This window comes from Morus notabilis, unplaced genomic scaffold (genome assembly GCF_000414095.1).
Source record: "Morus notabilis unplaced genomic scaffold, ASM41409v2 Scaffold274, whole genome shotgun sequence".
NCBI lineage: Eukaryota > Viridiplantae > Streptophyta > Magnoliopsida > Rosales > Moraceae > Morus > Morus notabilis.
The window spans coordinates 7,565-35,236 of NW_010358785.1; the positions used below are offsets into that span (position 1 = coordinate 7,565).

The 27,672-nt window shown below is 33.7% G+C and overlaps 3 protein-coding genes and 1 long non-coding RNA gene across 4 annotated transcripts; 2 read left to right on the forward strand and 2 right to left on the reverse strand.

Annotated features, from left to right (window-relative positions):
• Positions 1–4,318: 4,318 nt before the first annotated feature.
• Positions 4,319–15,458, reverse strand: LOC21402255 (chaperone protein DnaJ; the record flags this gene model as incomplete). The annotated part of the gene is given in 13 exon segments (XM_024162581.1): positions 4,319–4,670; positions 7,061–7,175; positions 7,310–7,377; positions 7,525–7,685; positions 8,851–8,980; positions 9,389–9,564; positions 12,021–12,216; positions 13,497–13,621; positions 13,820–13,915; positions 14,148–14,216; positions 15,041–15,241; positions 15,244–15,319; positions 15,412–15,458. Coding segments are annotated over 13 exon segments (1,659 nt in total), but the record flags the coding sequence as incomplete, so codon positions are not given.
• A 3,557-nt stretch (positions 15,459–19,015) lies between these two features.
• LOC112090679 (pentatricopeptide repeat-containing protein At1g09220, mitochondrial-like) lies at positions 19,016–20,863 on the forward strand. The gene has a single exon (XM_024162590.1). The coding sequence runs from the start codon at positions 19,122–19,124 to the stop codon at positions 20,481–20,483; it is 1,362 nt and encodes a 453-aa protein (XP_024018358.1). The 5' UTR covers positions 19,016–19,121; the 3' UTR covers positions 20,484–20,863.
• Positions 20,864–21,745: 882 nt separating this feature from the next.
• LOC112090680 (cell division cycle-associated 7-like protein) lies at positions 21,746–24,209 on the reverse strand. Its single transcript, XM_024162591.1, has 8 exons — positions 24,093–24,209; positions 23,759–23,999; positions 23,484–23,667; positions 22,873–22,943; positions 22,693–22,770; positions 22,349–22,436; positions 22,178–22,233; positions 21,746–22,082 (listed from the first exon to the last, which is right to left on the reverse strand). Exons 1-8 carry the CDS (start codon positions 24,156–24,158, stop codon positions 22,003–22,005), a joined length of 864 nt encoding a protein of 287 aa, XP_024018359.1. The 5' UTR covers positions 24,159–24,209; the 3' UTR covers positions 21,746–22,002.
• Positions 24,210–25,077: 868 nt separating this feature from the next.
• Positions 25,078–27,257, forward strand: LOC21411503. Its single transcript, XR_002901761.1, has 3 exons — positions 25,078–25,328; positions 25,472–25,633; positions 27,107–27,257. It is a non-coding gene; the product is annotated as an uncharacterized LOC21411503 (long non-coding RNA).
• The last annotated feature ends 415 nt before the right edge of the window (positions 27,258–27,672 follow it).

Sequence of the window (27,672 nt, forward strand, 5' to 3'; positions counted from 1 at the left end):
AGAGATAGAGCACACACTCATATATACACACATATATTTGGAATAAAATTCTCGTGTCCTCATTGTCTCTACGTGAGCACAGTGCAAAGATTAGCATTTTGAACTCATACCTTCACAGCAAAAAGACCAAGCTACCTGTTATTAAAAAAAAATAATAAAAAAAAGAATTATTAATAATAAAATCCTCATGTCCCTCTTCTTTCAACGTGAACAAAATGGCATGTTCTTTTGTCCAAAAAACTCAAAAAAAGACAACTCAAGTTTCAACTTTATTCAAGTTCACGTTCTTTTAAGTTTTAACTTTATTTAATTTTACTCAACTTTATTCAAGTTCTAACTTCAACTCAAGTTATAACTCAAATTCAACTTAAAAACTACACTCAAGTTATACTTCAAAAGAACAACCCTAAATTTTAGACTTGTACAGTTGTACTTCACGGAAAAAAACTAAAGGGTTTGTTTTTTTGAGTGAAAAACTCAAAAAAATGCAACTTGAGTTACAACTTTATTCGAGTTCATATTCTTTTAAGTTTAAACTCGAGTTTAGGACTAAAACTCGAGTTCAAGTTTCCCTTTCAACTCGAGTTCAGAAACTCAAACTCAAATTAATGAACAATATTTTTTCTATTCTTAAAAATGCTATAACTTTTTCATTTTAATTCTGATTGAGATGATTTTTTTTTCTATGTGTTGACAACGAAAAAACGAATAAAACCCGACCCATATACCATATTAAAATTTTTCATCAACATTGAGTTTTTATTAAAATACTATCTAAATATAAATTCAAGTTTTGACTTACTCAAACACAAACTCAAAAAGATTCTCATCTCAAACCATAACTCAAATGTACACAACTAAACACAAATTCAAGTTACAAGTTCAACTCAAGTTATAACTCAAATTCAACTCAAGAATTATACTCAAGTTAAACTCTAAAAGAACAAGCCCATAATTTTTGGGTTAAATTTGAGTTATAACTGGAGTTGAACTTGTAACTTGATTTTTGTTATTACATATCACCCTGGTCACTAATAAAAAGATGCCCGTCATATTTAAAAAATAAAAAATAAAAAATCTTTGTAAACACATTGTGTCATAGAGACGAGTGAAACGATTTTGGAAAATACATAACGTGATATACTTGAAAAGCGAGGACAAATTAAGAAGACAGATAAATGGGACAAAATCTCTTCGTGCCTTTTTAAAACCTTCCATAGTTATCTTTGGACAAAGACACGAAATCTTTTAGGGCATATTTGTTATTAGAGTACCGTCTTAAATAATAATATAATAATATAATATTTAGTATAATCGTCGTATTATATAAATTTATACGGATAATAAATTAATACGGTCTATATTTAATAATACGGTTCATTTTTGACGTATTTTATTTTATTATTTTATAATAGATCAATAATTTATGTCGGGATTAGGCACAACTAGAAGTCGAGGTCGACCGACATGGGGTCATTGAAAAATTTACGAAGAACAATGCAAATTTAATATTTATTAAAAAATACATTTTGACCCTAAAACTTTTACAAAATTATGTTTCAATCCTAAAACTTTTATAAAATTACACTTTGAGCCTAAAATTTTTATAAAATTTCATTTGGACCCTAAAACTTTTGAAAAATTATTTTTGACCCTAAAATTTGTTAAATTTTACATTTTAACTCCAAAATTGTCAAGATTTTACATTTTGACCCGTTATACAATACGTCATGATACCAAATAATGTATTGTCTTATGACAATACAACACAATGCAATACACCGTATACAATACAATACAATACAATACAAGCTACCAAACATGTCCTTAGTGTGTAATTGTTGTTGTTTTTTTTCTGAAGGGATACTATATGTGTGAGGAACTCCAACCATGTTAGACATTTCATGTTTTCAGTTAAAATTGCTAATGATTTAGCCTTTTTTTTTTTTTTTTTTACTTTTCAACACTATAACCATTAGCTAAATTGTTAGCCATTTTGAAGAACGCCTTTCACACTAGCTAAATTTATGGAGAGGCTAACAATTTAATTTTTATATTATTTTATTCTTTCAACCGTAATAAACGTAAAGATTTTTTTGTTAATTTAATAGATATTAAAATAATCTATATTTAGCTAACATAGAGAGTATGATTAGAGTGTTTCACTACAAAATTGTTAGTTAAAATAACTTTATAGCCATTTAACTAAAATTTAAAGAGTTCTTGAGAGATGCTCTTATTGAAACTAAAAAAAATATTTATGCGTCATTTCTTATATGTTCCTTCTCTTTGGTTATATTGGGCCCACCAATGGCTTTACTGAATCTTACACGCATGGGATAATACTCCTGAGGTTTTTGCTTTCTATAGAATATGATGAAAGAAGGAACTTTTTAGGTGGAACTGCCCTAATAAATTGATAGAATGGCTAAGCATCATGTAATGAATGCTCTCTTAGTGGTCCTTCATTCTATTTATAGAAACATTGTTTCCTCTAATTTGTGTGCTGTTCTTGTGGGGTTAAAAGGGATTAATTTGCCTTGTGCATATCAAATGATAGGTGAGTAGGAAACTTTCAGGATAGCATTAGCATAAACAATTTTTACGCCTTATGTTATCCGGTTAATAAAAACAGATCCCAGTTTCCATATAAAAGAATTTCAATCTATTTGTATTATGTGAAATTTTAGTTATAGACACATAAAAAAGCACTTATTAGTGCAAGATTTATTTTTTGAAAATAAATTAATGCAAGATTATGCAACAGGGACAAGGTTTTTTTTTTTTTTTTTGATAAAACAACAGGGACTAGTTTTGAACATGTTAATCTTGGCCACAACATGATTCCCCGTAAATTTACACATCAAGCTGCAGGGTAAACAGTTAATGGTGCAGGATGGATAAATCATCAATTTTTTGGACTAATAAGCTTGAAATTCAATCAAATCCCAGAAGAGTTTTTTCTCAAGGAAAAAGGCCACTGCAAATTCTTGCATATTCCTCATTTAAGAATTTCCACAAATGCTATAAATTAATAGGCAAATTATAAGTAAAAAAAGCACTCAGATTACTGAATTATAGATTTCTGTTAAAATGCGAAGAGTCAAGAGTCCAAATTGTGTTTTCATATACATAACGTCTCTATCTTCTACGTGATCTTAATTGCGTTGCTTTCGTGTTCATGTAAATGATCTCATTTATTTGTTGAATGCTCAACCAAGTTCCAATTCTATTTGCCAGGATTAAAGCTTTTTCCGGCTAGTCGTTGATAATAACGTGCAAATATTGTATGCATAAGTTTTTCTCGTTTCTCACTTTCCAGAGCAACAGTTTGATGCACTTCCACAAACAATTTCCAAAAAAAAACAAAAAACAAAAAAAAAAAAACTAGAGAAATCCTGATACATAATTTTTATTAAAAAAATAATAATAATAACAGAGACACGTATGTATACCTTGAATATGAAGATAGCATTGTACTGCTGCTAGTAAGGAAGGGTGGGAAAAAAAATGAAACAAGTTATTGGAAAATCTAATACAATTCATTGACAACCTGAGTTGTGGAATATTGCATATAGGGGCAAGGATAACCTCGAATCGAATTCTCCATAATCCTCTGTTTGCTTGTTTGTTATGGCATTAATGAAATCAACTTCTCTACATAAAATAAATTTGCCTAAAACATTCTCTTTCTGTTACAAACGGAAAAGATAAATATAGCTTTTGTGCTAATTTGTTTAGAAAGAAAATGGGACAACTGAAGCTAGTTGTCACACCTAAGAGCATTTTCTGCACGTGTTAAGAGTGCTCCAAAGGTAAAGGGAGTGGATTATGAAAAACAGTGCAAATTGGGCTGGGTTTCGCTTTTGGAGTATAGTTACTCAACCAACCGCTTTTATATGTAAATTTCATTTAAATTTACAGCAGTGGTAGTATATCCAAATACCAATTCTCTATAAATGTGATTGTCCTCTAATTCACCCAGGGATCCTTATAAAAGGGCCCTAGGTTTTTTGGTTAAATATGGAGATGACAAGGTACTTATTTTTACATGGGAGTAATAGCCATTACGAATTATGATATTATAAGCTTTTAGACTGATCTTAACATCAGATGGTGAAAAGCAGCAAATCTCTTTATCTGTCCATTATTTTCCCTTTTTCTAGTCTCCTTTAGTTTTCATCTTTGGTACACACACACACACACACACACAGAGGAACAGTACTTTAAAAAAAATCAAAGCAGATGAAAATTGTACAATCCATGTCAAACACTATGCAAGACTGTTATTATATGATTACAAATGAATTGAGCTTCCAAAAACAAAACCTTGCAACATATCATCGACTATATTACAGGTAAGAATCTGGGAAAAACCGTTTGGTACTTGGGAATTGGGTGCACACGAGTCAATATATCGCCTTCAGGACCTAATTATCTTAAAAATACTATAAATATCATTGTTATTCCTTTATGTTCTATGAGAATGAGAATCATTTCTTTGTTTTAATTTGGGGTAACAAGTCTTTCCCACCAAGATACAAATACAAGTTATAACGAAAGCTATAAATACAGAAACCATGAATGGGGAACCTGACAAGCTTGATCTCCACAGTAATGCTGATGTGTCCACACTAGCTGCTGCAAACCCTTCACTAGACTTCCGGCGCCTGTGAAACAGCAAATAGTTAAAAGGCTTCTCTCAAGGTAAGCTTAATGCCAGTACAAATGTTAATGCCTAGAGAGCTAATACTACCAGTTTTTCACTGATTTACTAAATGGTTTAATGATAGATCGGTAAATTATTGGTTAATATTAGTTAATTACTGAATGATAATTGGTCTATCAGTGATAATCCACCAAGTTAATCAGCGGTAAACCACAAACAGTCCTAAACAAAACTTGGGTCATTTACTAAAAGAGGGCTTAACAACGATCATTTACTTTAAAACACCAATGTAAAATGCTTAATTTCAGATATGCCGTCACTACATACTTATGCATGGTTAAAGTACGTTAGCAAAAAAGTTGATGGTAAGTGGTAAAAAAACTCATCTCTAGATCAACCATAATGCTAGATAGTGTCTTCCCAGGATAAGGATGACCTTTTCTTCTTTCATAAATCGAGACTTGAAATTGTCACAGCAATATTATGCCAAAACATAAGGGGTCTCGTCCAGATATAACAGATTTCCACCATCATTTATTTTATTTTCTTGATTAATGATTTTTCAGTTTCTTATAAAAAAAATTTAAAATAAAATAAAACCCTTATCTTAAATGGAGCTTATAATTTTAGTACTTCCATTGACAGTAAGCATATAGATTAATTATTAAAGCAATGTGCCACAGATCTTTTAACAATACAATACACACACACACACACACACACACACATAGTTTTTGGCAAAATTAACTAACGCAATATAGAGTGCGAACTATAAAACAATGACGCTTTCAAAAAAAAAAAAATCACAAAGCACGGATTCTATCAATAATATTATCTTCTCGATCCCATTGATGAAAAATAGAAACCTATTCTCCGTAAATAACATGCCAGCATTACTTATTATTTAAAAGTAACAATGAAAATTTTTTGAAACATATCTTATGTGAAAGGGGAAAAAAAAATAAAAACAAAATATTCCAAGTGCTTGCAGAAGCAATACGTTTCCCATGCTACACTATTCAAATAACTGGATGAGGTCTCATCCATTTTTCTCTTATGAAAAATCAGGCCATCTTTTAAAATTTAATTAATCATTTAACAAAGTAGGTTAAGTCATAATCTAAAAATAAAATATCCCAAGTACTTAATGAAGCAATGCTTTCCGTGCTAGTCTACTGATATAACTGGATGAGGTATCATCCACATTTCTTATATGAAAAAATAACTTCTATCAAAACTAGCGTAAAATATTAACAAATCATTTAACAAAAAGTTAAAGAGTTTAACATTATGCCAATAAATGGTGACCCAAAATGCTTAATTAAGTATCCAAAGCTTCAAACCTTATAAGTAAGAATGCTCACAGTTTTTTTTTTTTTTTTCAAAAATACATTCATGCACGCTACTTGATTATGTGATAATGCAGAGTACACATGTATTATGTTGTAGTGTAGTTTTGGACAAAATCAATTACTGCGTGTGGATGTCTCAAATAAAAAACAATAATGGGGTGTCTTTTTCAGATTTGCTTAGAGGTTGGGACATCATTTTGCATTGAGTAGAGGGGTTTGTTTGTACTTGTAGGTGTCCCATTTTTAGGTTTTGCTGAGTTTTGTCCTTGTTTATTTGTTGTTGGACTTCTGGTTCTCCGTTGTATCCTCATTTTTCTGGTTAATTTTCAACAACAGATTCTCATTTCATATAAAAAAAAAAAAAAATGCAGAGTACACGCATAAAAACCCAGTGTAGATTTTTTTTTTTTTTGTCCCTTTTTTTCCCCCAGATGGAGGAAGGGGCAAAGCTCCCTTTTAGATCTCGTGATGGTTACATGGAATTACAACTTTCTCAAATAGAATCATTCCGCGCTTGTCCTTATAGTTGAATTTGGCATAAGTCCGGTGTTAGCAGATAAGATCTTTTGAGAGAGTTTGAATAAGTCAAATAGATTTTTAATTAGTTTGTTATTTTCCGATTATATAGATTAGGAGTTATCAGTTTGTAGTTTAAACTCAAATAAAGTAGATTAGTTGGTAGAAATCATTCTACTGAGAACCTAGGAGAAGATAATAGACTCGGTGGTCAAACCCTAGTCTATTTAAGTGTACTTTCATTCGATTAATAAAGGCAAGGCAGATTAATTCACATCTGCGTTCATCCCGCTTTGAAAGGCCAGGCAGAATTTTATGCATAATAAATGACTCTTAATTGGTTTCTCAGATTCCAAATGTCATTTGTAATTCTGATTTCTCATTTCCAAAATATCATCATCTTTGATTTTGATTTTGATTTTTACTTCAGCTATAAAAATTCAATTTTCTACCTTACTTTAAGGCCTGGGCAGATACGTAATGGAAATAAAAGATGAGCCAAAGAACTGTCATTAGAATATACCGCAAGAAGCCCTTTATTGAGTTCCGCAAAGATGCAGCACGTTTCATTCCCGGTTTTGAACGGAAGTTCTCTTTGCCTCCAACTTTGTGCTTCGCAAAGCCATCTTCAGGTATCCCTGGAACAGTGATAACATATTAAAAGATGAGATTCTTAAACCAGTTGATAAACCATGGGCATATAATCTTATTCCCCTGTAATTAGTTTAGAAATAATAGAAAACCGTGGTGCAAAGAAATTCTGAAACTATACCATTGCTTTCAGAAGAATTCAATTTCTTAAATGAAGCCAATTGCTCCAAGAGTACACGTTCTGAGTTGCTGCAGAAAGAAAAAGGGTTCTCAAGCACTCATCAAAATTCGAGCATCAGTAAAGGTTCTTGAACCTTTTGATGCTAGCATAAACTTAGAAAACATAATAAACATGAAATAAGCAATAAAAGTATTTTGTAGTTTAAGGGGTTGGACCTTATTTCTTTTGGGATCAAAACATTTACAACAAAGTGATGATCTCCTCGAACAGAAGGTTTATTGATGTCTGGAACTCCCATGCGTGGCAACTTTACTGTTTCTCCAGGCTGCGTCCCTGAAGGAATTTGGAGATCTCTCATTCCCTCGACAGTTTCTACCTGAAGTTGAAACTTGTTTCCCATCAAACTTGTACGCTATTGCTTAAGTCACAGAAATACTAACGTCAATTTTCCAATGAGAAATATTACAGACATGAATTCAGAACTCATATTTTAAAAGGGTGAAATTTTTTCGTCCAAAATAAGGGGGAAGATTTGGAATGGCCGTTTGTTGGCCACCTTTTTCAATAAATGGCCGAAGTTTTTAAATTTTAGCCAAATAGCTGAACTTTTTATACTTTAGAAAAATGACCATTTTTTGCAGTAGTTAATAAGCGATAAACCAAGGAAATCATGTGGCCAATCAGTAATAAAACATTGTTAATCAGCAATAAACAAAAACTAATTAATGATAAACCATAATTAATCAGTGATAAACTAAAAATAAAAAAAGGTCATTTTTTCTAATTTTATAAAACTTCAGCCATTTACTAAAAGAATCTAAAAAAGGGTCATTTACCCCCAAATACCAAAAAAAAAAAAAAAAAAAAAAAAAAAAAAAAAAAAAAAAAATACCAAACGATTATGAAGAACGTAAAGCATTAAGAAATTAAAAATCACTCATGAAATGCATAAAAAAGATAAATATAAGAAAATCACATACTAAAGTATGGCCATCTAGGTTGTTATTGATATTGTTATTATTTTGCTAAAAATCTTAAAGCTACGGCTTTGACAACGCTCGATATTCAACCATGGTTATAAAATTTGCAACTTCTTTTTACCCTTCTTTCAAGGTTAAGATCACAATTTACTAATGTTGCATGCTTTGATAATTCCAATTTAGATTTGGGTTAAGATGACAAGCTCGAACGATGGATAAGATCGACTGTTGCCCAGAACATGCTGAGGTCGAAATTCTATACCTTCTCTAACCCCAAAATACTAGTTTATATCTAGCACAATAGTTCTTATTATAGTTAGCGAAACATGCGGGATTAAATACACGGGAAGTGTCATCAGTAGTGTAAGAAAATTGTAAGCACCAATCAAGCGTGCATATTTAAAACCAAGAGTCCTTAAAGAACAAACAAGCTGAATTAAACTGTTGAGTCAAGAACCATTGTCAAGCAAAACAGGAAACGGTACATGTTTTAATTTGGAAGACGTAAATAGTTTTAGAAGATTCCCTATTCCTAATAGAATATTAAAAAGACAAAGTTACCTTCATAGTGGTCCCTAATATCGCCTCAGTATAATCTACACTGATCTTTGAGTACAGATTGAGGCCATCCCTTTGAATTCCATGCTTTTCATCTATATGGAGCACTATATAGAGATCACCGACAATGCCCCTGCAAAGATATAAACAAAAAGGTGAAGAAAATACATAATACAGTAAAAGACAAAAAATCCAAAAATAGGAAATTTAAACATGTAACAAACCACAAGCTACAAACTTGAATGTTAAATATTCTGTAATGAAACGTTAAAAAATCTGTTTTTTTTTTTTTTTTAATTGTGGAAAACATGAAAAATCTTATTGATTCAGAAAAGAATACAAACCTAAACTAAATGTACACACTAGGAGAAAACAGATAAGGAATCCACTCTAATTTGATTTCCTATGATTTAGGAAACTTAAGTATCCAAAATATTCGAAGTCCTAGCTATACAATTTACAATAATACATGGTTTCCTTATATGAAATAAAATAACAGTAAGAAATCTAGTAATAACAAACATTTCATTTGAGCGCACACCTTTTATTATCAATGTTACCATCACCCTGAATACGCATTGTGGCTCCATCACTAACACCAGCAGGGATGATCACATTCATTGTCTGCTTAGACTGCACTTGACCACTGCCTCCACATTTTTGACAATAATCAGTGATTACCTTGCCATCTCCACCACACTTTCCACAGGTAGAAACCTAAGTATCATCAAACGTTATGCAGCATATGTGAAAGACAGTCAAATCCTAAAGAAACATAAGAACGAAGAAAATACGCGCTGATTATGCTGCATCTCAACCACACTTTGCACAAGTCGAAACCTAATCATCATCAACTGCTATGCAACATTGAACACAACTAGTCAAAGGCTAAAAAACGCATAAACAAGGCCCACAAGTGACACATTGCTGATCAACAACCTCCGAACAAATAAGTAAAACTGGTAAATTTTTATCACGCTAGATTCTTGAACAAATAAAGCCGTTTGGTGGTGAAAGCCATGGTCTCGACTGGCTCAAGAAGACAGGTGACTCAAGTGAGAGTCATGTTTCTTGATAATCAGAACTGTAACATTTATGGGTCTTTCCTGTTGATGCTTGCAACCTTTTTTTTCTCAATTTTGTTTACTCGCAAACTACTTCGTGCTAGTGAATTGATGAGGAGGCCATTATCAGTTCATGTCATATTAGTTTAATGTTTGGAACAAATAAAGCAGCTATGGATGTTGAAATATTCATGCTACATATATATTAGCTTCAGCACAATCCAGAAATAGTATTCAATCAGCACAATCATAAATATGCTGACAATTAAGATGTTAACATGGAACAGTAAGATAATTACAAAAGTTATCCTGTCATGGCAAGCAACATATTTAATATTTGGCTGCCAATATTCAACAGTAGATAATAATGGAACAAACTCAAAGGTTAAACAAAAAAAAAATGTGGTTGCTTACCTAACGGTACTTCCACACCAGCTCTACCATAAAGTGTAGAGTAAAAAAACCCCCCACCCCAAGTCCCAATGAACAGGGAAATTACGGGTGACTGAAGCCAAATAAGGAAAAAGGAAATGTTATTACAGGAATAAATTTTGAAACTGTCTGACACATGATCTACTGGGCCGTACTATAACTACATTTGCTAATTTGTTTAGCTGTTTACACACTGCTAAATGTTTTTTCATGCGGTTTATTGATGATAGGCCACTTGCAAATATCCGAGATACAATCCTCACCATTAGAGATATTTTGATAAAAGGAGAAAAAAAAGAGAGAGATGTAGGGAGAGGACAAGGAATCAACCAAAAAATGATAATGATTCTCATGATTAAACTTAAGTTTTAAAACTTATTCTACAAGCACCAGATAGAATTGAATTGGGTTGAAATTCTATGCTTTCTCCCTAGTACAGTCTAATATGATATTGGGTTAAATGCAAGTGCATTTACTTACAAATTTGTTCCAGTTAAGGTGAAAATTGAAATATTGCCTTTCATCCTTCCAAACACTAAAATGAGAGTTGGGAATGGGATTAAAATCTTGTTTTGGAAAGACAGATGGTGTGAGAATGAATCTTTGCAAGTTTTATTTCCCCGTCTTTTTAGAATCTCGGATCTTCCTAATGCTTCGGTAGCACAAGTTTGCTTACTATCCAATAATGGTGATCCCAATTGGAATCTTGGTTTTAGAAGAGGTCTTGACGATAGAGAAACAGAGGATTTGACTTCTTTACTTCAATTAATCAACTCCCATCCTATTCAGCCTACTAATTCTGATCAGAGAGTTTGGTTGTGTGATTCTAAGGGTTTCTCGTGTCGGTCTTTCTTTGCTGCTCTAGTAAACAGGCCTGATATTTCGAATTTTGAATCCTTCAAATTCATTTGGAAGTCTAGTGTCCGCCATAGAATTAAAGTTTTTGCTTGGTTGGTTGTGTTTGGGAAATTAAATACTTGTGACTTGGTGCAGAAGCGAAACCCCCATGTGGCTCTATCCCCTTCTTGGTGTGTTCTCTGCAGGGCAAGCGATGAATCCATTGATCACTTATTGTTGCATTGTCCATTGGCTAGATCGGTCTGGGAGAAATTGATATTAGAAGTTGGAGTCTCCTGGGTGTTCCTGGCTCACTGTAGCTCGGTTTTGAAGGAGGAGTTGTCAGGCGTGTCACTAAATAAAATAGCTAGGGTGCTATAAAAATGCATGGTGTTGTCGGTTATTTGGACTTTATGGTCGGAAAGGAATGCTAGGATCTTTGAAGAAAGGGAGATGGATATCAATGATCTTTACGAGAAAGAAAAGTTCACAGCATCCCTTTGGGCATCTTCTGACATAGCCTTTTAAGGGTTTTCCTCTTACTTTGCTTGTTTTGAATTGGAAAGATGTGATTGGCTTCTAATTTGGAATCATGCTTGGTTTTAACTATGTTTTTGTTTCTCTAGTGTCCTAGGAAGAGGATACCTTATCCTCTTTTCTCTTGTATTCTATATATTTGATTTTATCAATAAATTCTTTTTTCTTATCACAAAAAAAAAAAAAGTATCCACGTGTCTGATCAGTTAGTAACATAATTGGATCTGTTAAGTTGGCCATGTCATTCCCAGAAATATAAAATAATTTAATGAAGACTTTAACGTTCTAAACATGTATAATTACCTGTGACATCACTCCAAAAGGTGTCTTCTGTGCTTTCATGACTCCTCCCATTCCTCCACAACTACTACAAGGTTTTAGGCAGCTACTGGATTTAGCCCCCGTTCCATCACAACTATCACATGAATTGAAGCAAGAAAATTCAATTTCCCTCTGGCCTCCGAAAACAGATTCTTCAAAGCTCAAATGCAGGTCATACCTGAGATTGGAAAATAGGAATTTCATATATTAAAAAAATGAAACTTTAAATGATTAAACAGAAAAGAATTCAAGTACTACATAACGCAAAGATTTCCAAACAAAATTATGAACTCTTCCATGTTGATGCTATCAAAAGTGTAAAATTAGCAAAAACTTATAAATGATCAATGATACCATCATATACCACTCACTACTAAATGAGTCACTAAAATGACCATTAAGGGTTGTTTTACACTTTCAGGAACATGTCATTTTTCTGCAATATATTATTCAAGTACTCCACACACATTCAAAACACATGATAGTAAGATTGAAAAAAATTAAATACCAAAATGCAGTGAAATGGGGCAATTTACTGGTAGAACTCAGATTTGAACATGGGCAATAGAATGAAAACCGAATCTTTATTAAGAAAGAATGTTCTGCGCAATCTCAATTGAACCTCACAAGCCTAACAATGGTGGTGGGTGTTTCGAGAGCTCCATCTCTCTCCCTCTTGGATTCTCCAAGAAAAATCAACACCTGAAAATTCTTCTTCTGTCCAACCAATTCCGTAACCAACTCCTTATAACAGCACTTGCTGACTTATTAACAAACACACGAATATCACCTACTCGCACACTTTCACGGACAAACACTTATTAACTGAACTAATAACTAACACACATTATTGAAAGTCACTGCCCACAACTTACAGCTCAACCCTTCTGTTCTTATTCTTCCTGCATAGTGGAAATGAACCAGAGGCTTATCATTTACTGCAACAACTTGAACAATCTGAAACTGCTCTTTTTCTTTTTTTGCTTTTTCTTCATTTTTACAACAGACGAATAATAAATTATGCAAACTGTACTCCCTATCAGGCATCACCTTGACTCTACACAAAGTATAGAAAGAGATGCATATTTGTAACATAATAGGACTAACAAAAAAACTAACACATTTGAAGGATATGGTGATGACAGACCTTATTTAGTGTACTTGTCCTTGAAACGTTATAACAAACTTTGTTTAAATTAATATTAAACAGGTTGTTTCAATTTTCAAGGAAAAGAAAGGAAGAGAACATTCTCATTAGAATCACTGTCTTTTTTTTTTTTTTTTGGAAAAGAAACGAAAAGATTTATTAATGATGAGAGAAAGGGAGACTGGAAGCAGGGAGAAAGAGAGAACCTCCACCACCAAACCAGGATCCAACAAACAGAACAATCAAAACAAAAACAAACCAGAGTCCAACTCATTCGAATCACTGTCATGACCATAGAGCAAGATAGTTACCGAACGTCAAGACCCTGGTTCCTCTTGTTTCTCAAATCGAAATTGATGCCACCCTGTTCACCCAAGCCTCCAAAAAACCCATATGATCCTCCAAAAAACCTCTCGAAAACTTCGAAAGGATCCACCTAGAGAATTATAACCATAAATTAGAGAGTACTTGAAAATACCAGGTCCACTGACAGCAAAAGAATAGATTTCAAAACAAAAAAAGGACAAAGATGGGAAGATCAAACAAAAGTGTGTCATTGTATTCATTGCCAAAAGGATCAGAAAAGATGGTCAGTTATCTGGCGTAGTGGAAAGTAGTACAGTTATGATCTTACCGTTGTTGAACCACCATCAGAGCTTGCAAATTCTCCTTCTAAACCTGCCTCACCAAAGCGATCATATAAAGTTCTTTTCTCATCATCTGATAGCACCTACATAACTACTTGATTACCACATGAATGAAGAAGGAAGAACAAAAGATTAAGCAAATGCACATTTATCACTATCTCTATATAAAGTAGCTGTGAAATCAATTCAACGTTAAACCCAAACATCTCCTAAATAAATGATATTGGAATGTCGGAACATACCGGTGAGTAAATTATTCAGGAACCTACCTACCAAATAAATGGGAAAACAGAAATAAGGAAAAAAAAAAATTACCTCATATGCAGCGCTTATCTCTTTGAACTTCTCTTCTGCCCCAGGGCTCTTGCTCATATCCGGATGGTACTAAAAAGACCCACCCAAGTACACAATCATCAAACTTTCAGAAACTTTTAAGTCAAACTTGAACAAACACAAATGAACTCCAGAGTGTTGTTTGTTTCGTGGGTTTGAACCATAATTCAAACTTTTTTGCTACAGTGTTCTCTCTCGCAATATTTTGAATTTTTGTTCAAACCTATGAACCAAACAAGCACTAAGACAATTACAAGTCATCATATAGCAGTCTTTGTGATGGGGACCAAGAAAGAAGAGATAGAATCTAGATAAAAGAATAGAACAAAAATAGAGAAATAGAACTGCTAGAGAGAGAGAGAGATAGAAAACAGAATATTATAGAGAGGCCAAGAACTAAAGATGAGGAAAATCAACAATCTCAATATTCATTCACCAATCATTTTCTCTAAATTGAATTTAGAGATGGAAAACAAAATTAAAAAAAAAAAGAACAACTAAAAAAAATAAAATAAAATAAGGAAACTTGATAATAGGAACCTAACCTAACAACAAAAATCTCTAATTAAATAAAAACTAAATAATTACTCCATCACACATAAATTTAGGAAAAACATAATTCCTTGAACAAGACCTGAGTAATGCTTGCAAACGCTTATGAAATTTCTCATCATAACAATCAGGAACTTTTATTCAACAAAATTTCCAACATTCTCGATGACATCTAGGATTAAAGTCCACTTAAAACTAAAGACAATATCAACAATTTTCGTTTTCCGCGGGCAGAATCCAGCGATTAAAGAAACATTTCAACATTTTCTTTATTCTTGTCCTTGATTTTCCCGTGAAACAATCAAAAAGCATTAAAGCCGAACCTGACGTGCGAGCTTCCGATAGGAGCTCTTAATCTCCTGCAATGTGGCGTTCTTCGCGACCTTGAGAGTGGAGTAAAAATCCGTTGCCTTGGCTCTGATCGCAAGAGAAGATGGTGGGCGGAGGAAGCGATGAAAATTAGGGTTTGGGATTCGGTGATTGCCGGAGAAGAATCTGGAAGCGGCGGAGCAGAAGGTGAAGCTGGTAATGACGGGGGAGGAAGAGGCACTGGAGGGAGAAGAGGAATTGAGTCGAATTGCAGAGTTGTGGATTGGAGAGATGTGAAGGTGAAGCTGGTAATGACGGGGGAGGAAGAGGCATTGCAGGGAGAAGAGGAATTGAGTCGAATTGCAGAGTTGTGGATTGGAGAGATGAAGGTGGGCTTGCCGTAGCAGCGAGGATTGGGATGGTGAGAGATATACATGGTTATGAAAAGAGAGAAGTAAGGAGGGTTGCAGACTTACTAGTCTTCACTCTTGCAGGGTTCTTCAGGATTTGTGGGTCCCACGGTTCGGGCCTGTTCTGGTCTGGTCCCGTACATGAAATTCGTTGGGCACGTGTGGAGTGAAATGTTGAGCGGGTTTAGTACCGTTTTCAAAATAATTTTATTTTTAATATAAAAATAAAAATGAGATTATTTTGAATAAAATTATGTTTAGTTATTTTTTAAGAGATTATTTTAAATATAATAAAAAAATAAAATTGTGTTTTGTTATAATTATTAATTAATATATTTTAATATCATTGATAAGTACTAAAAAATAAAAATAGAAAAGAAAAAATAACTTTTAATTATCTTTTAATACCTTCACAAAAATTATTTTCATTGTTTTTTATTTTCATTTTTATTTTCAAAATATTTACTAAACAAACACAATTTGCAGACTATTTTTATTTTCGTGCCTTAAAAGACGTACAAAAATATTTTCAAAAATAAGCAAAAATCAATTCTAAACTCACCCGTTCTTTTTCTTTCTTTCTTTCTTTTGTTGGTTAAAAAACAAGTTTTTAGCACAATTGCCTCCGAACGTATCGTAGTTTAGCAAATTGTCTCTTAAATTTTCGATTTTGACAATTAACCTTTCGAATTTGTAAAATTATTATAATGTGCATCATTTTATTAAATTTGTTCAAATTTTTTATTTAATTTAAGAGATTAAAAGTTGAAAAATTGATTTAATAAAAAAATTACTAATGGCATCTTGCCTTCATCTCTACAATCATTTTCAAGGGCCCAATTCTAGTAGCAGAATAGTAATTTTCATTTGCACCAGCATGGGATGCTGCACAGCCTATTATCAAACAAATCATTAATTGAGGCTATCTAGTATCGAACCAGTTGAATACAAGTGTCAATCTTTGCAGAAAAATTAGTTAACCTATCATCACCAAAGTTATAAGACTTGGCAATCTATAACTATTGTTTTTGTCAAGATTTGAAACTTGTTATCGCTCGAGAAATTCTCCTACAAATGATTTTGCTAAAAACTTGAAAGTTAGGAGATGTATGAACAATCGATGAATACTTGACACAAGATTAAGAGTGTTTTTGTTATCTGTAAGGTATGATTTTCACACAAGTATTAGTGTTACAATATTTTTAGCAACACCTGTAATTAATGGTCAAGTTATGCAGTGATCAAATGATAGTAAATGAAAACGTACGGGAATCAAAAATAATACAGGAGAAAATTAAAGAATACCAAAAAATGATATCGCAGTTTAGTGCGCACACCTATATCTGCGGGGCCACGCCCAGACAGTGAACAATCAACTAAGTTCAACAAATTACAATCACCAATCGGTCTTACACACTCATTTGGTCTCGTTCACTTCGCAGATTCAAGTTTTCAATTCGAGCTTAGATGTGACATTTTTTAGAGCTCTTCACTGTAGCAGAAAAAGTTAGATGTGACATTTTTTTAGAGCTTTTTACTGTAGAAACCTAGAACTGAAAACTCAAATTGGTGAAATGAACGAGGCCAAAGACTCCCTCCTTAATGTCGTCGCCGCTGTGTAGAATCCTCTTAGTATCTTGTCTAGCTAGTGCCACTCGACTTCGAAAAACTTTCTCCCGAAAGCCAAATTCTTCAATTACAAATTAAGAATCTTTAAGAATCACATGTTTTTCCTGCAGATTATATTCTCCCTCAACCACACACGACCATCACCTCCTCTCCAGCAACCCACACTCCTCAAATAATCAAAAAATCAATCAATCCATACTTGCCCCATTTTTTCTTCCAAAGGAACAGCCTTCCCAAAAATACTTTCCATAGACAGAGCCAATCAAATAACCAAAGTCAACCTCCTGAAATTACATTCACAAAAAACTTGTCTTTTTCTATATAAAGAATCAACCCAAGAGATGTCAAACATTCCAAATTTAGTGCAAAAATACAGAGATAGAATCTTCATAACTGTTACAATCTTTTGTCAAAAATTGTCAACTAACAAAAGTCCTAACTTTATCAACGCTCAATCAATGATGGTTAAATACAATGTAGTCTTAAGAATATTATAAACTTTAGAGTCAAGTTGGGAGCTCTAACGATGATCGTCGACCATTTTGGAACCTCAAAACCACTTTAAAATGGAAAGAAAAAAAAAGAATCGATAAGTGTTTTCTTATGCCTCATTCATTTCACTAATTTGAGTTTACAATTTCAGTGTTGCTATAGTTAAAAGCTGTTATAAAAAGTCATATTTGACTTTTTCTACTACAGTAAAAAATTATAACATAAAATCACATCTCAACTCGAATATACAAACTGAAGCAGCTCTTAGAAATCAATTCCCATTTGAACAATACCGAAAGGCTAGTTCTCTAGGTCGAGCATGTTGGTTCTCTCAGTTCGTCACTTCAGACCTCGTGGATAGGCACACAAGACAAAGGCAGATTTGCTTCTTTTTCCATTTTTACAATAAAGCACATTTTTTATTTTGAAACCAATTTATGATCAATGCGTGTAAGTGTCAAATAACTATTCAAACTTGAAAAAATACTTGTACAAAGATTAATCCAATTTATACACATGTTTTCCGACTACAGAAAAAACATTCAAAATGATTTTAATGCAACTTTGATTAAAAAAAAATGTATTATTTTTAGAGTGTGTGCGCTTTTAATTATTATTTTGAGACAATCATGAGTGATTGAACACATAATTACAATAATAGAAAACGAAAGTTCAACCAATGTAACTAAAATCTTTGTGCATTTCTTTTCAAGCACCAATTTTTTATCCAATGCTTGAATTGCTACATTCTTCGTACAATTTAAGCTTAAATAAACTCAAGATAAATGTCAGTAACTATAAATCAAATTGTTTGTAGTCATCAAAATAAGTAATATTGAAACCTTAGAGCCAAAAACTTTTACCAACTAGTAAACAAGTATTAAAATTGTAGCTTGTGATAAGTTTGAGAGCAGGTTTGTACCACTTTATGTTATTGGGTCAAAGTAAAGCAACCTCCATTTTTCAGAGTCAAATTTAAAATTAACCCCAATTTCTAACTTCTTGGCAAATTGGCTGTCAAATTATGCCACTAATATGTTGTGAAAATTTACATGAAATTTACTAGAATGATTACTAAAAAAGTGAAATTGATAAAATGACATTTTTCATTTATACAAAGAATGACCAACTAATTATTCTTTATAAATAGTAGTTGTTCTTATTTTCTCATCGCTCTTTGTAATCATTTTGTAGATAAAAATTTATAAAATATTATTTTAATAAAACATTCATATTAAGACATTTAACAATACATAAAAAAGTCAAAAAAAATTTTTATAGAACTACCACGTGATAGTCTCTCTACTTATATTTTATATTTTTTTTACTTTTTAATTTTTTATGTGTTCTTTAAAAAATATTATTTTGCATGTATTTTTATTTAAATAAATTTGAAAATAAATGATTCTATAAATGAATTTATAGATATTTTGTCTCGGCAACGAGTGCGAAGCAAATTACAAAACTAGTTGATAAAAATGGCTCATTTACATATGAAGTACTTCAAAGGTCTTCTTCCTTGTTGTTCCCCATCAGAGAACTGTCTTTTTCAACCCATCTGCACATGAATCCACAGAAGCTATTCTTTCTCTTGGCCAAACACCCATCAAACCGCCGTGTAGCCCAACAAGTCCACTCTCACATTCTCACATCAGGCTTAATACTTCAACGACACGCGATCCTCTTCAACGCTTTACTCCGCTGCTATTCCCATGGCGACTTTCCTCACCAAGCTTTCTCTCTCTACAAACATTTCCTTTATTCTCCTCCTCCCTTTGACAGCTTCACCTACTCTTTTCTTCTTCACGCGTGTTCCAACTTGGAATCTGTTATCCCGGGTTATCAACTCCATGCTATTTCTTTCAAAGTGGGTTTCCATTTCCATGTCTACGTTCAGACTGCTTTGGCAAATATGTACGTTTCATGCGGGCTCTTACGTGAAGCCCACCAGGTGTTCGATGAAATGCCTGAGAGGAATTTTGTGACTTGGAATGTGATGATCACGGGTTTGGCGAAATGGGGCAAGTTTGAATCCGCTATTTCGCTGTTTGATCGAATGCCGACACGGACTGTTGTGTCATGGACTGCGATTATCGATGCATACACGAGAATGAATCAGCATGAGGAAGCAGTGGCTGTGTTTAGAAGAATGGCTTCCCATGATGGTATTCAACCTACTGAAATAACATTCCTGGCAATAATCCCGGCTGCTTCAAATCTCGGGGCTCTTGATGTTTGTCAATCCATTCATGCTTACGTTGAGAAGAGAGGATTTAGAGCGTCCGATATACGCATAACAAATTCTCTCCTGGATTCATATTCCAAATGCGGGTGCATAGCAAGTGCATACAGATTCTTCGAGGAGATATCCTTGGAACGGAAAAATTTGATCTCGTGGTCCTCTATCATATCCGGGTTTGCAATGCATGGAATGGGAAAAGAAGCAGTTGAGAATTTTGAGAAGATGGAGGAAAGTGGGTTGAAGCCAAATCGAGTGACGCTCCTAAGCGTTTTAAACGGTTGCAGTCACGGAGGGTTGGTTGAGGAGGGGCTCAAGTTCTTTGAGAAGATGGTCAATGAGTATGAAATCGCACCAGATATCAAGCATTATGGGTGTTTAATTGACATGCTAGGGAGGACAGGGAGATTAGAAGAAGCGGAAAAGATAGCTTCGGGGATTCCTAGTGAGATTGCTAATGTTGTGATTTGGAGGACACTCTTAGGGGCTTGTAGCTTTCATGACAATGTTGAGATGGGTGAGAGAGTGACAAGGAAAATATTGGATATGGAAAGAGGGTATGGAGGGGACTACGTGCTTATGTCCAACATCTTTGCTAGTGTTGGAAGGTACGATGATTCTGAGAAGGTGAGGAGATTGTTAGATGAGAGAAAAGCCTTCAAACTTCCAGGGCATAGTTTTGTATAATGGATATAACAGGTCGTTATTCGAGTTCCTCCTCAAAACCCAATAGATTGAGGCCTGGTATTATTAGGGAGACACCACATGCAAAACTGACTTAACACACTTCGTAAGTTCTACTTGACCCAAACGGTTAACCTATTGGGTCTAGGGTTCTTTTATGTATATAAACCACTTACAACACTAACTGTGGGAACACTAACCGAGTGTGATCGCTTGGCTCATACGAACCATCGGCTCTGATATCACTTGTTGGGGAGACACTACATACGAAATTGGCTCAACACACTTTATGAGTCCAACTTGACCCAAAATGTTAATCTATTAGGTCTATGGTTCTTTCGTGTATATAAATCACTTTACATTCTCATCTATTTTTCATACAGAATAACATACACATGCACTTTTCTCAACATATATTTTATCCTTGAATTGTACAGTTTCTATTGAGAACAATTCACTGAAATTTTAGAGGCAGTGCCCATCATTTAAGTTTGGCATCTTTAGCCAAAAAACAATAATAAAATAAAATAACAGTAATCAAAGCTTTGCATTGTTTCATAAATTTGTCGTTTCCAATGTGAAACGCCTTCATTGTTAAAACAAAAAAAAAAAATGGAAACAAAACAAGTTTTGGTTCTTGACGTCATTGAAATTGTTTTCAATGAAGGATCCGATATGCTGAATTGCAATTTTAATTGATCAGTTTACAGAGGTGCTGTTTTAATCTTTCTTTTCTACTATTCTTTACAACGTCTTCAACAAAATTAATACTTTTGATGAAAAACAAAACAAAGTGGACAAATAAATCATAGAGAACCAACAATAATCATATTTAGTACGATGCACGATGTACCAGAATCAGTTTCCATTTGGTTGAACAAAACCTACATAGTCGAAGCAAGTTTGATCGAGTAGACCAAGTCCAAGGCCTCCAAATCAGACTTTTTTAAGAGAGATTGATATTTGATAACTGGTGTATAGTCCATATACATTGAGCAGTCGATTCAAATAAAATTATTCTTGTCTTATTTATTTTATTGATTTAAATTTTTAGTTTTAAATTTTTACAGTAAAAAATTCTAAGAAAATGTCACATCTAACTTTTTCTGCTACAGTTAAAAACTCTCAGAAAATGTCACATCTCAACTCGAATTAAAAATTTAAATCCGCGAAATGAACAAAGCCTCTTTGTTTCCTTATCGCACGGTCCAAGTTGGTCAACATTCCATTCAAATAAATTGCTTTGTTCTTCACTATGATGCGGTAAGTTCCAACATCCTTCAGTGCTTCTCATTGTCATCAAAAAGGTGGAGGAGTTTAGTCACAATAAAAACTCAAGACAGATTCTTCTCTCCTAACTAAAATGTTTCCGGAGGAAAGGAACATCATCGATAATAAGAACACTTCAAAATCAAATTGATTATCAGAACATTTTCCTAGCAAAGTCAAGCAAAATCAATCCTGCTAAAAGGTTAAGTCCTACGGGTGCGTTTGATAGCAATGGTACTATACAATCATATCCTCAGGACTTGCGCCGCTTGATTACTCCTTGGAGCTGATCCATTAGAAGATGAGCTACCGATTTGTATCCCAGCTCTTGAGCTGATTCCAATCGCCATGTAAAGAGTAGTGTTAGTGTTTAGATACAACATGAAACTCCGACGAGACGATGATCAAAATAGAGTATACAGACAAACCTCTATATATTGCTAACCCAGTTGGAGCCATGTTTCTCTTCTTTAGGCAAATCGAACTAACATAATAACAGAGGAGAAGAAGACGACAGAAATACAATCCTCAGTGAGTTTGCGAACTTACTCTCACAAAAAGGATAAAAGACTCGAAAATGCATTTACTATTTCTCATACCTGTTACATATCCAGTAAGATTTTATCCCTTTCTCTTCTATGCAATGAGGGCACATCCACTCTTTATTCCTTATCACCTCCTCCATCTCTATCAACGCATATTAAAAAAAAAAAAAAAAACAAAATATATAAATATAAAAAAAAAACACCCGCCTTCTTCAAATGAGTAAGTAGTTGTTCTGCAATATTCTACGAGTTCATAAATTAAACTCTTTTAACAAGAATCGGCTGAATTGACAAATGCTGGTCGTTCATTTGGATTGAAAAAAATTGCAGTACAAGTGTGCCTAATCAATTCATCTTTCTGACCGCACATTGTTCATTTGGTTTCATATGGACTTTACCTTCACCATATCTAACCTTCAGACAACCTCGACAAAAAACGCCATGGCTAGAATGACAAACTGAACAATCCGTCTTTCCTGAATAAAAGAAGTCCACACAAACATCAGAACATCTAAAGATTTAGCGTCCCAAAATTAATTATGAAAAACTAAAAAACTTCAATAAGAGGACTCACTAACCAATGCACGGTTCATCCATATCAAGATTACTACATCTCTTGCAATCTTCTTCGCCGCACAGTTTTTTCTGCCTGCAGGTTTAGAGGGATTAAAATACTAAACCGAAGACACCCACTACTTCTTAAGGCAAAGAAACTATTTGACAGTCGATATGCAAAGTAGTTCTCGAAACAATAATAAATTGAGAGCGCGCAAGTTTTGGATGTAAATGCAGATGAATTTTAGACATGTTTCAGCAGAGCTTACCAACAAAAAGAGTCACTTTGGCGAAGCTTTTGGCGCTTAATGGTGATTAGAAAAACAAGGTTTTTGGGGAAAAAAATGAAAAAGGAAAGTGATTTAATGTACAAGGACCAACTAAACCCAAAATGAAAATACTAAAAGCTTGCTAGAAAGATCAGAGGAGACATCTTTAGCATAAATAAACTTTGCATCAAAGAGAAAACTATAAAAGATGATATAATTTGTACTCCACATTCTTGTTACTGATTCCCTTGAACTCGTCTAATCCAAATCTAAAAAGAAAAAAAAAATCATTGAACCGAACACAATGAAGGTAATTTTATCAGCTTTACAACATAAAGATGCCAAAAGGTCAAAAACACAAAAACCTGCAGAAATGGCAGCAAATTCCAAACAGAGGGTCATAGACACCGCCTCTGCCCCTGCTACTGCACCGTAGTGTCAACGCCTCGGGCGATAGTTGAACATCTTTCGAACCTTTTACCACGACCAAAGGCATATTTGCAGGCCTAGGAGAATCATCTTCATGGTCTTCAACAACACGCTTCTTCCCTAAAATGGTAAAACAGAAAACATATAAATTTCCTTTCTTCCATTGCTTCCTTTCCTCTCTCATGAAGAAAGTAAAGCAAAAATGAGAAACCTGTAATGGGATGGCATGGTTTTCCATTCCCTCTCAAACGACTAGAGCGTCGTAAGGAAGTTCTCTTGGGAGTTATTGTTAGAGAGGATATTTGCTTCAACCGGTTTGATCGCCGCAAAGACCCGGTTTCGTATACCTTTTTGGTGTAGTTTCTAACTTGGGTTTTCGGTGGACTTGAAGATGAAACAACGGAACGAAGGTCTGATATTGTTTTTTGCAGTCCAAGTGTTTTCAAGCGATTCTGCAAAAACCCAAATAAGTTTTAAGTTTAAAACGAGCAATTTTTAATTTTTTAAGTGAAACGAGAAGATTATATGAAGTTAGAAAGAGAAACCTGATTTTCCAAGATTCGAGCATTTCTGAGATCCTCGTAGTCGCTCTTTGCTCGAAGCCTTCCCATTGTTGGTCTTCAATTCGAAAAGGTTATGGGGGCCAAGGAAGAAGAGGTTTAAGAGGCTTGTGACCGCTGGGAAATTTTGAATTTTGAATTTTTTTTTTTTTGAGAAAGGAAATTTTGAAGTTTAATTAATTGTTGAAAAAGGAAATTTTAAAGACCGTGTTTGGCTATTTATCTTAAGATGGAGGAGGTTGTTTATTAGTGAAACAACCAATTATTCACAAAACTGTTCTTAAAATATATAAGATTGCTTACATAAATTTTTCTTCAATAATGATCTTTATAACACTTTATCTCTAAATCTTCAAAATGTAATGCGTATATTCTCTATAGTATGAATCATTAACAAAAAAATCTATAAATCATTAAAAAAAACCATTCAGTTAAGGTTTCTAGTAGAAATGACACATGTCACACAAATATTGATTATTCTTAAAAAATTTTGTGCAAAATTATTCTTCTAAATCACCATTAAATTTACATTTTTTGAAAACATCTTCCAATCTCCATTTGATATGATAATAAATAAAAAAATAGTAAAACAATTTTTAATCTTATACTTCTTTTAATTAATTGAAACTTTTTTAGCCAAAAAAAATTAAAACTAATGGTTTTTAGATTCATAAGATATTTTTTTAACGTAGTTCAAAATAGGGCTGGCAATTTCTGACACGACACGATGAAACGACACGCGATAAATGGATTTAGACCACACGATTATTAATTGAGCCGTTAACGGACTGACACGAATAACACGAAAATAAACAGATTGGATTCGTGTCAACCCGTTTAACACGTTTAACCCGTTTAATTATACGTGCCATTATCATGCCGACACGGCCCGACCCAGCACGACCCGTTTATTAAGGTCATATATATATATATTTTTAAGAGAAAACCCTAAGTTCTCTCTCTCATTCTCTCACACCCGCCTCACTCCTCACGACTGCCTCAGTCCTCTTCCGCCTCAGTCCTCACCCGCCGTTTCCATCTCCATCGATCTGGAAAAGATTGAGATTGAAAAGCCTTTCTGAACAAACGACCCATCTCCATCTTCATCTCCATCTCCATCTCCATTGCAGTTTCAGCCTTTCTGGATTTTGATTTTGGGGGGCGGACGGGACCGTTTCAGCTTTCCTCAATATCAACGACCCACTCCATCTCCATCTCCATGTACGTACTCCTCCTTGTTCTTCGCATTCAATTTCTTCTTTTAACTTGTTGCGTCTATTTGATTTTAACTAATCTGTATTTTCTCCTCCTTCTTCGCATTCAATTTCTCCATCTCCATGTACATAATCTGCATTTTCCCAAAGCCTTGATTCAATTCATTTGGCGATTCCATGACGTAATAATAGATATCATAAGGAAGGCAACAACAAACTACGAGATTCTGGCCATTTAAATTCAGAAAAGGCTTATTGAAACCAGAATCGAGTCGGAGCAAACCCAAAGAAATCTAAGGATGCTCAACACAGGTATGACCAAGTTGGATAACTTGCTTTCACAACAAAACGTTAGTAGTGATAATTAGGGCTCGGCTACAATGGTCAAGAAACCTTAGAAAAGATCATTTTTGTGAAGGCAACCACCAGCTCTCTAGCATAGCATTCTCAAACGTCACAGGTAAAACAAGTTAAGCAATTTGTTGCAAAATTTGTGTCAACAAAAAGAGCAACAAATAGATTTGTTCCACTTTGTCATATTATAATGTGCTTGGACATATTAGGCCTCGGTATTTTAAGTAAATAAATGCAATAAAAAGAGGTATGTAGGTGAGACCTTTTAATTTTGGCAGAATAAAGCAAACACCATAAATTAAGATTGATTCAACTCCTAAAAATCAAGAAAAGTTTGGATTACGAAATTTGATTTGAGGTGTTTTGATGTTCGTACTTCTTTAAAAAATTAAGCTATTGACTCTTAGTACCTTGATAGTGGTTGTTCCAAGCATATGACAGGTGAAAAGAATTTTTTTTGAGAAATTACCAAAGTTGTTCCGATGGTCATATGAACTTTGGTGATGGTAGGATGTGTTCTTGATCATTGGATAATTGTTACATTCTGTTACACCCACACACATTTCACAAACTTTGAAAATTGGTTGACAGTGAAACAATTGTTTTAGAATTTGTTGCAACAGGAAGACAACTTGTTAACATTTTTACCAAAGCTCTTGGTGCGTTGTGGTTTGAATCCTTGAGAAAAACATTTGGAATTCGTCTTATGTATTTATTTATTTATTTCATTTTTGTGCATTTGGGTTTTGCATTCATCTTGCTCATACGTATGGTCCACAATCATTTGTGCACAGCTTCACTTTGGAATTTTTAGATTTTTGATTGAATTGAGTTGTGATATGGATGATCTGCCATGAGAAAAGACCTACCCTGGTGATAAAGTGAAAGGCCCCAAAAATAAAATATAAAACTAAAAACCTGATCTAGATGAATAGGTAAGTTTGAACAGGTTTTTCATTTCCTGAAATTACTGATCTAGATGAATAGGTAAGTTTGAACAGGTTTTTCATTTCCTAAAATTTCAAGTGCTAAAATTGATGATGTTCAAAAAGGGGATATTTGTGCAAGTTCTTTCACATACTAACTTTGTTCATATTGAAATTCTATTTTGATATGAAATTGAGAATAGTACAGATTTTATTTTTTAACATAACTTTGAGTGGACTTCAATTTCTTGAGCATTGCATTTGCATGTAGATAGGCTTTTAAAATAATTAACTTTTTTTGAGGCTACCATTTTGGTTGCATTCTCTGTGCAAATTGGTTTCTTAGTTTAGAATATCATGAGTTGTTATTTTGGTGCAACAAATTTTTTGTGTTGGTTCTGCTGTCAACTTCATGTTGTTCTGTCTCCAGAGTTTGCAAGGGAAACTATTTTTTTTATTGCCTCCGTTCCATTCTCATTCTAATAAGTTTGTGGTGCACATTTAGGGGGAGACAAGATTATAGAAGATGTTGTACCATTTTCGTTTCAAAAAATTGTTGCAACAAATCTTGCAACAGATCTAACAACAGTCGGCGCTGAAGACGTGAAAGGGAGTTCCTAACTTCTTACTGTTTTTTTAAAGATGATCAGATTAGCTTGGGCAATATTTTTGCAGGTTCCTAACCGGTTTTTCTACTTTGGTCACTATTTTCTCAAAAAGGGGGAGTAGTGTTAGTGTTATTTTGTGTGATTTTGGGGGAGTTATTTCTTTTGATATTCTGTTGATTTTTAGTTTTGTTTGTGGATTCAATTTCCATTTCACTTTTTAATATTTTACCAAAACAATGCCAAAGAGAAAGATTATTGGGATTTGATTCTCAAATCTGTTTTGATTCTCTGATTGTTTATTGGTGATTAGCATTATTTTGGTAATGTTAAACTGATTGATCTATTTGACATGTACTAGAGAACTTCTTTGGAAAGAATCTGCTCATTTTGGAAATTATATAAAGTCCATGAAAGTTAACATTTACTTCAAGTTCGGTAAGTTAATGATTAATGATTTGATTGA

Coding starts and splice junctions, on each gene's coding strand:
- LOC112090679 (XM_024162590.1), top strand. CDS start 19,122: ATGAATCCACAGAAGCTATTCTTTCTCTTGGCCAAACACCCATCAAAC.
- LOC112090680 (XM_024162591.1), bottom strand. CDS start 24,158: ATGGGAAGGCTTCGAGCAAAGAGCGACTACGAGGATCTCAGAAATGCT. Junction 24,000..24,092: donor CTCGAATCTTGGAAAATCAG/GTTTCTCTTTCT, acceptor GGGTTTTTGCAG/AATCGCTTGAAAACACTTGG. Junction 22,234..22,348: donor TCTTACTGGATATGTAACAG/GTATGAGAAATA, acceptor TTATTATGTTAG/TTCGATTTGCCTAAAGAAGA.